The sequence below is a fragment of the Vombatus ursinus genome, unplaced genomic scaffold (genome assembly GCF_900497805.2).
Source record: "Vombatus ursinus unplaced genomic scaffold, bare-nosed wombat genome assembly UNPS02014812.1, whole genome shotgun sequence".
Taxonomy (NCBI): Eukaryota; Metazoa; Chordata; class Mammalia; order Diprotodontia; family Vombatidae; genus Vombatus; species Vombatus ursinus.
The window spans coordinates 91032321-91045687 of NW_020954590.1; the positions used below are offsets into that span (position 1 = coordinate 91032321).

The window sequence follows — 13367 nt, forward strand, 5'->3', positions numbered from 1 at the left end:
CCTCAAAGAGCTCACGTTTTAATGGAGGAGATACCATGTAAATAATTAATTTACATAAAGTAATAGAAAAAGAGTACTTTATTGAATTCAATTTTCTAAACCAATGTGAAACATTCAGTCACAATAAGAACTTTTACTAGCTAAACTACTGGTTTTGAAAATGTCATACAGGCCTGGAGAATGCAAATATTTTCTCTCTCTTTTTTTTAATGGAAAAAAGTGGAGTCTGCTAACTATAGGCTTATGAGTTTGATTTTGATTCCTGATAAAATTCTAGTGTTTTATTAAGGGGATGTTTTTTGAACAACTTGAAAAAGGATAGAAAAAAGAGTCCCATTAGGAATAAATCATACCTGCCCAATCATATTACTCTTTTTGGCACTGGTTTACTCTCTATTTAGTACAAACACTTAGAGTTTAGAAAGAGATATTTACTAATGTGAAATAAAAAGACCAATTAGCATAAAATTCAACACCCCCCACCCCCCACTGAAAAGTCTGGGACAAACTATCCCACAAATAGCTAGTTTTTACTTTGGGTTGATTGATTGATTTAGTGGATGTATCTAAGAATTATTAACACCTACATTATAATTTTGATTAACATTGAATCCAGGAAGGACTTAAGTTACTCTCCCTCTCCCACACCCAATAAGAGGGCCCATCCCTAGTTTGGTTTAGTTCTGGACTAACTTAAAAAGAAAAGAAAAACATATTTCCCTTTTCAGAGGAAAAGTCTAGCCCCTGTAGAATTTCCCAGACAGACAATGCAGAGTCCTCCACATACTAAGTACCATTGTTAATCTATGGAGACATAGGCAGAACACTTATTAAACTTTGAGATGATAAAAATCTTAAAAGGATAACTAACATGTTTGAAGATGGATTCAGGACTCCAAAATTTTTCAAGAGGCTAAAATGATGGTCTGAATCTGTTAAGACTAAATTCAATGGAGATAAATATAAAATCCTATGTTAAGGTTTTAAATATATATGTATGTGTATGTGTGTATGTGTGTAAATTTTTTTCATAAGTACAAGAGAGTAAAGGCATGGTTAGTATAAAATGAATGCAAAAAATGCTGATGTGATCTCATGCTGCATTAAAATCGATATAATGACCCAGAACAAGGGAGTCCATTATAATGTTATGTTCAGTCCTGGGCACCAAATTCTGGGAAAATCTTGGCAGACTAGAGGAGAGACATACAGATTTTAAGGGGTCGGCAGAGAGGAGCCCATTCCATATAAGAATCACTTGAAGGAACTAGACTAAACGTTTAGCCTGGAGAAAAGAAGACTAGGAAGGAACATAATACCTATTTTCAAACGTTTGATGTCTGCCATGTAGGAGAATTTGGTTCTTATTTGTGGTTTTGCTTTTTATATTGGCCAAGGAGAAAAGAACTAAGGGAAATGGATGGAAGTGGTAGAGAAGGAGATTTTGGTCTAATATAAGGAAGAAAAAGCATCCTAACACTTAGGGATATCCCAAAGAGAAATGGGATACCTTGGGAAGCAAATCACCTTTCACTTGAAGTTGTCTGGTAAATGCTGAAAGCCTATATATTGAGGAATCTCTAGAGGAGAGGTGTCAAACTCTGGGAAACTTGACCAGATTCAAATGTAATTAGGAAATACTTAACAAAACAATTAATTTGTGGTTTTCTAAGTTAATATGTAGTCAGCAGGCATCCGTTGCTATTTGAATGTGACACCATTGTTCTAGTTCTTGATTGGGTATGAATTGGACTACATAGCCTTTGAGGTCCCATATAACTCTGAGTTTCTATTTTTCACAGAATTTGTCCATCAATGAAAACAAATTGGTAAGGTAGAAATAATGGAAACTCCCACAGGAAGAAGTTGCCATGTCACCTTAGAGTTTATAATAGTTAAGAAAAGAGAGCTGTGGATAGCACATTCACACATTGCAAACCTTCTTAACAAGATAAAGTATGATCATCTGACCAGAGATTCTAAAAAAGAAAATGGCTCTGAATGGATGAGAGAATTTCAAACATGATATTCTGTCAATACAATCATGTAATTTTGATAAAGAAGAAGTGAGGCAAGTTAAAAGAAATCTGTGGAAGTACTAGTGAGATTTACAATGACCTCAGATTTTAAAAAGTTATGGACAAAATATAGAAGAAGGGTCAGAGGGGCAGCTAGGTGGTGCAGTGGATAGGGCTCCAGTCTTAGAGTCAGGAGGACCTGAGTTCAAATTTGGCCTCAGACACATGATACTCATTAGCTGTGTGACCCTGGGCAAGTCACTTAACCCTGATTGCCTTGCCAAAAAAAAAGAAGAAGAAGAAGAAGAAGAAGTAGGGTCAGACTTCCAGGGATACATACACAGGTGGTCATACCAAATTAATTTCATCTGTTTTTGGGAAGGTTTTTGACCCTCACAGTACTGTTTTGCCAAGATTTCTGACAAAATCTATAATGATATTCTTATGAACAAAAAGGGGGGTATGAACTGGATGAGAGCACAAAGTTAATACTTTTGGCTTTATTCATCCCTTCTTGATACTTCCATGCCCTTCTTCCTTTCTGTCTCTCGTATATCTTTAATCATTCAATCTCTACTAGCTCCTTCCTCTCATCCTACAAACATAGGAATATAGATTTAAAGTCAGAAAGAATGTTAGTGGACATTTAGTTCATTCCACTCATTTAACAGATTAGCAAATTGTCCCAATGACTTGCAAGAGATCTTACAGGTAGGAAGTGAAAAATGGAGGATTTGTATCCAATTTTTCTGATTCCAAACCAGTGCTCCTCCTTGCCTTTTTCTCTTCCCTAGCCTTAGAATTACCTCTACCATTACCATCACTCCTCCTCTTCTCCTTTTTCTCCTCTTTCTCTTACTCCTTCTCCTCTTATTTCTCTTCTTTTTATTCTTTCTATACTTCTTCCTCTTTCCTTCCCTCTTTTTCTTTCTCCTCCTCCCATTTTGCTCCTTCTTCATTCTCCTTCTCTCCCTTCTCTTTCTTTTCCTTCTCTTCTTCTTCCTCCTCCTTTTCTTTCTCCTCCTCCTCTTCTTCCTCTCCTGCTTCTTTCTTCTACATTCTACTTTTCCTCCACCTCCTCCATTTTTTTGACCCTATCATTTTCTCAAGGTGTTGTCTTCTTTCCTCCTCAGACAAAGAATATTCCCATTTAATAATAATAATAATAATAATAATAATAATAAAAGAATAGTGTGCATTATACTATTTTTAGCAAGGGAAAAAAATACAATGCCATCAGCTACTTTGTGTGTTTCTCTGCAAATGACAGCAGAAGGCACCTTAGTGACCATTCCAATAATAAACAAAAACTAAAATAAAATAAACCATCACCTACTAAATAAAGTATAAACTTCTGATTCTGATAGTTAAGGCTTTCCGCAATCTGGTTCTTTGTAGTATTTTCATTTTAGCTGACTGAATTGTCATAACCAACTTCATATATGCACTTCAGCAGTAAGCCCTATCACACTATCAAATCTGTATAAAATGCTTGACGGTACTTTTTGAATTGAGAGACCATTTCCCTCTATTCAATGCCTTCTTTTGTCTTGGTCTTTAAATTCAACTTTTGTATAAAAGTTAATTTGTATAAAATTGTTTAAGAGTTCAATTCTCCTGAATCCTCTAGTTGCAATTTCCTGCTTATCAAATAGCTTATGCTTTAAAAAAAAATTGGAGCACTTTAAAATACATTTGAATAGAATTGTGTAATTGTCAAACTGTTGCAGCATTGTTTCATCACACCAAGCTATTTTAAAAGATATATTCTACAAAATTTGTAGATATTAAATAGCACTCAAGTTGGAACAATCAGTCAATTTGTGCTTATTCAGAGACTATTTATCTAGTCCGTGTTTTATATGGATCTTTGATTTTCCTCTGTCTTGCTAGCTCTTTTTCTTTCAATGAACTGTTACCTAGTTCTGCTACTGTGGACAGGGATAAGGATAGAAAAGAAGGTAAAATGAATCCAGTAAGTTTTGTTCCTTTTTAGTAGGGCATGTGGAGAAAGGAATTTGAAGCTTTTCCTAAAACAATATTTTTGTATTATATAAAGCTTTTCAGTTATCCATGATACTTCTTGTCCAATCACCATGCTGAATTGAAATTCAGCTGTGGGTGATGCATTTGTAGTTTATAAGCTGTCATTCTTTTGAATCAAAAACATACAGAAGGACTATATGCTTTTCTCTTACTCACTGACTTGGAGTTGATTGTACTGGTTCTGATATCAGTGTCCTAAGATTCTAAACAGACTTCAGAATCAGTCAGATACAGTTATCTAATAAATAACTTCTAGAAATCAGAAGACATGAGTGACACTTCTAGAGCTTCTTGATTAGCTACATAGTCTTAGGAACCTCATTTTCCTTACACTTTTTCCAACCCTACAGTGTGGAATATTAGTAGATTGTAAGTATTTCTCAAAGATGTTAATTTTAAAAGATACTTTGAGATACTTGGGTTAAAGATATTAAGTTAAACTCAAACTAAGCAAAACATAAAGAGTCTTGAATTTTTCATTAGATTATATATATAATAAAACAGGTATAACTGAAGGGCATTATCATCATCATCATCATCATCATCATCATCATCATCATAAAGCAGTGTGCCAGAAACTGTGATAAGTGCTTTGCAATTATTGTCTTTGATCCTCACAATAATACTGGGAGGTAGGTGTTACCATTATCCCCATTTTACAGACAGGGAAACTGAGGCAAACAGAGGTCAAGTGACTTATCCAGGGTCACATAATTTGTAAGTGTCTGAAGTTGGATTTGAACTCAAATCTTCCTGACTCCAGGTCTGGGACTCTATTTACTGTGCCACCTAGCTGCCATAATGGAAACTTAAAACTAAGGATCTTTAATTTTTTTGTATGTGAATGAAGAGAAGCATATGACCCACCATAAGAGAATTGTCTCCATGACTCCTTTGTAACTTTTAGGTCTCCATTAGAGTTCTTGTAATACAGCTCTACAAAAGAATATCAGTGGATGAAGTAGTGAGAAGGAATCATTGATTTTTAAACACACATAACTTTCTTAATTTACATAAATTATCCCAAGAAGTGTATGACTTTAAAAAGATAACAGGCAACTGCAGGAACTTATATGGAGAATCAACCATGAAACATTTATTAAAGGAAGTTAAGGACATTAAAAATGGCTAGGTTTTGTTTTGTTTTTGTTTTTGTTTTTTTTGCAGCTCCTTTAGAGAAAAATATAATGGCTCAAAAGGAGTCAGGATTTCTGCATGTAGTAAATTAGATGATGACAAGTGATTACATAAGAAAAATGGAAGAGTTGCTCAAATCTTATTTTTATTCTTTTTTCTCTGCTAGGAAGAATGATTTTGCATTGAAAATGTGGGGGTGGGGAGATGTCAAACTGGGCATAAATGTGTAAGATAGGTAGAGAAATAGTACAAAAATATAGCTGTCCTTGAAAACAGTTAACTATATTCTTCATTGCTGACATGATTGGTGGATGTCTATATATATACATAGATGTAATTTTTTCCCCTCCATCTACCCTAATACTGACAAATGTCTCATGAGTTACAAATATCATCTTTCTATGCAAGAATGTAAAGAGCTCTACTTTAATGATTTATCTTTCCTGTTTACCTCTTCATGTTTCTCTTGAGTCTTGTATTTGAAAGTCAGATTTTTTTATTCAGCTCTTATCTTTTCATTAAGAATGCTTGAAAGTCATCTATTTCACTGAACGCTCATTTTTTTCCCCTGAAGGATTATACTCAGTTTTGCTGGGTAGGCGATTCTTGGCTGTAATTCTATCTCCTTTGCCCTCCAGAATATCATATTCCAAGCCCTGCAGTACCTTAATGTAGAAGCTGCTAAATCCTGTGGTAATCTGATTGTGTTTCTACAATACTTGAATTGTTTCTTTCTGACTGCTTGCAATATTTTCTCCTTGACCTGGGAACTCTGGAATTTGGCTACAGTATTTCTAGGAGTTTTCCTTTGGGGATCTCTTTCAGGAGGTGATCAGTGGATTCTTTCCATTTCTATTTTACCCTCTGGTTCTATAATATCAGGGCAGTTTTCCTTGATGATTTCTTGCAAGGTGATATCTAAGCTCCTTTTTTGATCATGGCTTTCAGATAGTCCAATAATTTTTAAGTTATTTCTCCTGGATCTGTTTTCCAGATCAGTTGTTTTTCCAGTGAGATATTTCACATTGTCTTCTATTTTTTCATTCTTTTGGTTTTGTTTGACAATGTCTTGATTTCTCATAAAGTCACTAGCTTCCAATTGCTCCATTCTAATTTTTAAGGAAGCATTTTCTTCAATGAGCTTTTGTACTTCCTTTTCCATTTGGCCAATTATGCTTTTTAAGGCATTCTTCTCCTTATTGGCTTTTTGGACCTCTTTTACCATTTGGGTTAGGCTACTTTTTAATGTGTTATTTTCTTCAGTATTTTTGGGGGTCTCCTTTAGCAAGTTGTTGACTAATTTTTCATGATTTTCTTGCATCACTCTCATTTCTTTTCCCAGTTTTTCCTCTACTTCTCTTACTTGCTTCTCAAAATCCTTTTTGAGCTCTTCCATGGCCTGGGACTGATTCATATTTTTTCTGGGAGGCTTTGGATGTAGGAGCTTTGACTTTGTTGGCTTCTTCTGGTTGTATGTTTTGATCTTCTCTGTTACCAAAGAAAGATTCTGTGGTCTGTCTTTTTTTGTGTCTTTGTTTGCTCATGATCCCAGCCAATTTCTTGAGTTATAAACTCTTTGTTAGGGTAGGGATCTGCTTCCAATGTGGAGAATGTACTGTCCCAAGCTTCGGGAGTTTTGTGTAACCATTTAAAGAGATACTTCTAGGGACCTGTAAGTTTTCAGTTCTCCCAAGGTGGTGTGATCAAGGGCCAGGTATTTACTCCTTTCCTGGCCCCTGCTCTGGTCTATGAGTGACCACAAGCACTCTTTTCTACCTTGGAACTGGGAGGAGGATTCCTTCTCCACCACCACTACAAGCTCCACCACACCAGTGCTCCTCCTTGCCCCAGGATCACCACCTAGAACTGTGACCCAGTTCCAAGGACAGGCAAAGTAAGAGAATCCTGCTTCAGCACCAGCAAAAGATTGCTGCAATCTCCCTCTGATCAGCCTCAGTTGCCTCTCAGTGTGTGGGCCAGAAGAAGCAGCTGCCACCCCAGGGCTGTAGCCAGAGCTGGGCCATGGGACCATGTTTCTCCCTCACCACAGTTACAGACTTTTCCTACTTACCTTCTAAGTTGTCTTTGGTGTTTGTGGGTTGAGAAGTCTGGAAACCACCACAGCTGCCTTTGATTTAGTCCTCTGAGACTTGCTCCAGGTTTGCTGAGTCCTGTTTTGCCTGTGTGCCCACGTTAAACTGCCTTCCTCTCCCAGTCAGGCATGATAGACCTTTCTAATCATTCATCCAGGTTGTCTAGGGCTGGAAATTTGTTTTCTCTGTCTTTTTGTGGGCTCTACTGATCTAGAATTTGTTTAGAGCTATTTTTTACAGGTATTTGGAGGGGTTTGGGGGAGAGCTCAAGCAAGCCACTGCTTTCACTCCACCATCTTGGCTCCCAATCAGTAGTGTTATATTAAAAAAGAAATGCTTGTGCCTCAATTAAAAAATACTTTATTGCTAAAAAAAAATGCTAACCATCATCTGAGCCTTTAGAAAGTCATAATCTTTTTGCTGATTGAGGGTCTTACCCTGATGTTGATGACTGCTGACTGATCAGGGTAGTGGTTGTTGAAGGTTGGGGTGCCTGTAGCAATTTCTTAAAATAAGACCACAATAAAGTTTGCCTTATCTATTGATTCCTTCTTTCACTTAAACCCTTAGAGGCCATTGTAGGGTTAGTAATTAGTCTAATTTCAATATTGCTATGTCTAAGGGAATAGGGAGGCCTGAGGAGAGGGAAAGAGATAGGAATGACTGGTCAGAACACACACAACATTTATCAATTAAGCTGGCCTCCTGATATGCGCTCAATTTGTGGCACCCTAAAACAATTACAATAATAACATCAAAGATCACTGATCACAGATGACTATAACAGATATAATAATAATAATTAAGTTTGAAATAGTGCAAGAATTACCAAAATGTGATGCAGAGACATGATGTGAACACATGCTATTGGAAAAATCATGCTGATAGACTTGTTCCATGCAGGGTTGCCACAAACCTTTAATTTGTAAAAAATAGAAAAAAAGTGAACTCTTAAGATGAAATTCAACAGGAATAAATGTAAAATCTTTTATTTTGGTACAAAAAGTCAATTTCCCAAATATAGTTTGGGGGAAAATTATGTTTAGATATCAAATTGTGGGGAAAAGATCTAGAAGTGTTAGTGGATTACAAGTTTACTTCAACTCAGCTTTGTAAAGTGGCATGCCAAAAAGCTTTCTTAAACAGTATCAAGACAGGCATAGTTTCCAGGAATAGGGAGATAAGAACTCATTTGTACTCTGCCTTGTTCAGGTCACATTTCAAGGAGTCTTGTTCATTTCTGGGTGCCATAAGTAAAGATGAAATTCCATAAGGTAGACCATATTCAGAGGAGGTCAACCAAAATAACTTATGGTACTTGAATCTATTTCATTAAAAGAACTGGAGAAGAAAAGACATGAGGATATATGGTATCTGTCTTCAAGAATCTTAAGGGCTGTCATGTACAAGAATGATTAGACTTTGTTTGGCCCCAGAAAGCAGAACCAGTAGTATTGGAGTGAAAGTTGTAAAGAGACCAGGCATAGATTGACAATATCTTAAAGAGATTAGAAAATATGAGTGAAGATAAAAACAGCTAGAGGCAAAATTATCAAACAATTTCAAATCAAAGACAATTGTCTTTTGTGGCTTACTCAATGTCTCCTTGACCTGGGAGTCCTCAGGTTTCACGACGTTTTTCGTTCTTCTCATATTCTCATATTTCTAAGACATCTTGGGAAGAACTTTTGTGGACATCATTGGGTGACTAGCAAGTTTTTTTTTCAAATATGGGTTTTTTAATTTTTTTGTTTTATTTTTTTTTTTAAGTAATTGGGGTTAAGTGACTTGCCCAGGGTCATACAGCTAGTAAGTATCAAGTGTTTGGTCTGAGGCTGGATTTGAACTCAGGTCCTCCTGACTTCAGGGCTCTATCCACTGTACCACCTAGCTGACCCAATAACAAGTTTTTTTGAAAGGGCCAAGATCTTTCCTGCCAGTATGCCTGCCTTTCAAAAGCATATTCTAGGTATAACCAAATAACACAGTGTTGCAAAGCTAACTCTATAACCTGGATGATATTATATGCTCATGGTCATTATAAATTGTGCATACCCAATATATACCCAATTTGAAATTTCAAATGTTGATGTAAGTTCTGGTTTTTAAAGTATTGTTATCTATATATTAAGGATCTTCTCTCTCTCTCTCTCTCTCTCTCTCTCTTTCTTTTTCTCTCTCCAGGTATGTGAAGTTGGTAGAAGAATATACATGTAGTTATTAAAGAAATTATCAATTATCGAAATCAACCTACAGATCTGCTTTTATTGTGTACAATAACTTAAAGAATGGTTATTTTTGTAAAATAAATAGGAAAAAAGAACTAATATTACCAGTGATGCTGAAATGTGGAACCACAACACATTAACTAACTACTGCACAGAAACCTTGGGGAGGTTAGTCTTAACTGCCGCTCTTAACATGTGGTCAGTGTCCTGGGATTTAGATAAGTCAACTTCTGGTTATTTTAGATGGAAATTTAATATATTAAATATTGTCCAATGCAAATGACTTTGCTTAAAGACTTTCTCTATTTTAACTTGTCTAGGTTTTTTTTTACTCCTTATATTTTTATAATATTTTCTCATTTTTTAGATTAATAAACATTAACATATTTACTCATGTGTGCCAACATGTACCATTTGAGTTTCATGGAGTTAAATATTTAGTCACTGTTACCTGCACTGTGTTCTTTGTGGTGTTCTATAATTACTACTTTTTAAAGTATCTAATTTCATTTTCTTTTTTTTAAAAAAGAGGGAAGTTGCTCATGGTGAGGAATATAAAGAATGAAATGCATGCAAATGAAAAGCAAAACTCCTTTTGTGATGGATATTATTTGCCCATATATTCAATTTTGAATACTGTTCACATGGTTTTTTTAAAAAAGATAACTAATACATACTCACACTTTTGAACGTGTTTATACACTGATGCTCAACAGTGATTTGATGTTAACAAAATAGTAGTTTTCTTGAGCATGTTTTCCATTTGTTTTCTTGTTTGTCTCAAGTTACCTATGTTTGGTTGTTGTATTTTCACATATAAAACTGTATAATTAAATCGCATGCATAGTAGTTACCTAAAAAGTGGCTGAAAAGCCACTACATGGTAAAATGAATAATTAAAAAAAATGAAACCTGATCATTGAAACAATTTAACAGTATGAATATTCATTTCCCCTATTGAAACACAGTTTATGTTTCTGGAAGTAAAAATTCATGAAAACGATATTTATAAAAATAACCTTCAGAGTAAATATGAAGTTTAATTTAAAAGCAGAGAGAGAGAATTCATGGAGTTAACCAACAAGCTTCTAACCAAGTAGATATACATATTGAAGGTATATAGTCATAAAGAAGGTACATATCTAAGGTTGTCTTCTAGTTTAGTTCCTTGTCTCCAAAGAAATGAATGCATTAATTATTGAGGAGAGATCATTATCTATCCTGCTTTTAGAGAAATTTAGGAATTTGACTTGCATGCTAACTTGGTGCCCTCTTTTATTTTTTAATGACCTTACAACCAATATCTTTATGTCTAATTTGACTCAACATTTAAACGTATTTACACTTGCTTGTTTCTTTATGAAAATGATAGTCTTTCATTTGCTTGAAGACAATTATGAAGTCATATGTGAACTACTTTTTCCTAGTCTAATGACTCCCAGATATAAATATTCTTCATTTTACCTGTTTTCTAGTCTCTAGCCACTTTTTGGTATTAGTCTCCATAGCCCAAAGTATATACTGGGGTATTTGGAAACACTTTCCAGACCCCAACGGAAAATTCTCCACACTTTGAAAATTCTCAATTTACCCATCAACTAATGAAGGAGATGCTAAGCATCATGAGGATTCAGTTTTCCCCAAGTTTCAATAAAAAAAATTGAGGCCATTGGAGGTGATCTAAAGGGTAAGTACTGTATGTGCACTTGACAAAACAGATGGCCCACACACTGCGTCAAGGAAGAAGAAAGTCAAAGCCTTCTCTTTCCCAATCATCTGTCCTATAAACACCACTAAGATTGTAGCAGGAAGGTTATAAGCTGCTCTTCTAACTAAGCTTAGTCTAGGAACCTGGTTTAACAAGTCAACAGGAACTCCTCAGAGGAATGATATCAAGCTCAAGATGTCACTTCCTATGGGTGGAGGGCATAAACAAATAAAACAGAAAGAACACACACACACACCAAAAGAAGTGCCAACACTTCCAGAACTGTAGTGCATACATTGAATGCTTGGAATTAGACTGATGTCCTTAGAGATTAGCTAGGCCCTTTTTGTGTGATATCAGCACCCGCCATTCATATGCATTCAGAGAGCTTAGACAAGGATGTACCATTATAGCCCAAGGAAGAATTTACAGTGGCCATAACTCTAAGCCTAAGGAGAAATGCCAAGAGCAAATCTTCACCCAGGCATTGCAGCACCCCCCCCATCCAAGCTCTACACATGCCTTTGCCAGTATTCCTGAGATATTTGTAATACCAATCAGCATGATATAACAATCCAAATCAATACTACCTAGGCTGGTATGGATTGACAGCTTAGTTACTTAATGATGCTAAAAGGAAAATGAAGAAGGAATGATATTTTCCTCTATATTGTTTATGTTCCATGACTATTTGGGGGAAATGCCTTAGTATAAAAGTCTTGTATTTGACTCTGCTGTTTGTTTGTTTGTTTGTTTTTCATTCTTATAGTCTTGTCCAAGCAGGGCAAAAAAAAAAAAAAACAACTTTCAATTACTTGGAGCTCAGTCATACCTTGATAAGGTTTTTTTTTTTGGTTTGTTTTTTAATCCTTGGGGATCCTTACTAAGATATAGATAGAAAAAATCCCAGCCAAGGCAGTTTTCTTAGCCATAAATTCATTTGCAGATGTATTTATTTCTGGCAAAAGTCCATCCTTTAACTGGGAAGAATATTGTGACTCCAAGAAACTAATTTCCTAAGACCAAATAATTATCTTTTTAGCAACACAATCCCATAAATCCTCTCCTCTTAACTTGTGAAAATACTTAGGACACCTGTTACTAGAATCTCAACCTCATATCATCCCTCATGCACTGGAAAATTCCCTACAGCAGCAGATCCAGTCTAAGTGAGCCACAGTAAAGCCAATCATAACTTTTTTGGGGGGGAGGGGGTAGAGAAAGAGCTTTTAGGGAAGCAAGTTTCAATAAAAATAATTGAGGCCATTGGAGGTGATCTAAAGGGTAAGTACTGTATGTGCACTTGACAAAACAGATGGCCCACACACTGCATCAAGGAAGAAGAAAGTCAAAGCCTTCTCTTTCCCAATCATCTGTCCTATAAACACCACTAAGATTGTAGCAAGAAGGTTATAACCTGCTCTTCTAACTATGCTTAGTCTAGGAGCCTGGTTTAACAAGTCAACAGGAACTCCTCAGAGGAATGATATCAAGCTCAAGATATCACTTCCTATGGGTGGAGGGCATAAACAAATCACAGCTGTCAGACTGGTAAGTCTACGGAGAATGAGAATGTTGTCCTAAGGGGAAAAAAATAGAAAGAATTCTGTCATGGCCAATTCTCAGTTGTAGTATCTGTGCCTTTCTACTTTGAGAATTTTTCCCCCTTTGCTTATTTACTCAAGAAGTAAACACTGACCAAAATCACCATGATGTCCAGATGCTTAAGGTTTCAGAATTTACTTCCAGATAAACTCATTAATATGTTACTACTCCAGCTTGTTTATTACATGGAAGCTTTGAATGAGTGATGCTTTAGTTTCTTTTTCCTTTCTTTGAGAGTCATCAAATTGTACATCCACATGATTCACAAGAGCCCAAAGAAGTGTGTTTCGAATTTATTTAAAAGACAATAATGCTACAAAATATTTTAAGGTACATTGTTTATGTTTCTCTTTTCCCCTCGGGTAGTGAGAGATAGAATTCTCTAACCAATACTAAAATATCTTCCAGCAAGGTAGTTACACCAATACATTTGATATTGACAAAGAGATCTCACCTCAAATGGTCTTTAAGCCAAGGATAATCACCATTGTAAGTGACAAAGCACCAAAGGCTTTGTTTAGAGTTCTTCACC

General features: G+C 35.7%; 1 protein-coding gene across 2 annotated transcripts in view; it reads left to right on the forward strand.

Moving 5' to 3' along the window:
* Positions 1-9788, forward strand: part of LOC114054098 (uncharacterized protein C8orf34 homolog) — a 393219-nt gene extending 383431 nt beyond the window's left edge. Inside the window, exon 16 of one of the 2 annotated variants that reach the window (XM_027877212.1) lies at positions 9479-9788. In XM_027877212.1, coding sequence (XP_027733013.1) covers positions 9479-9518 — 40 coding nt within the window. In that variant the 3' untranslated portion in view covers positions 9519-9788. The remainder of the gene's footprint in view (positions 1-9478) is intronic. The other variant, XM_027877213.1, reaches the window with a different exon arrangement.
* The last annotated feature ends 3579 nt before the right edge of the window (positions 9789-13367 follow it).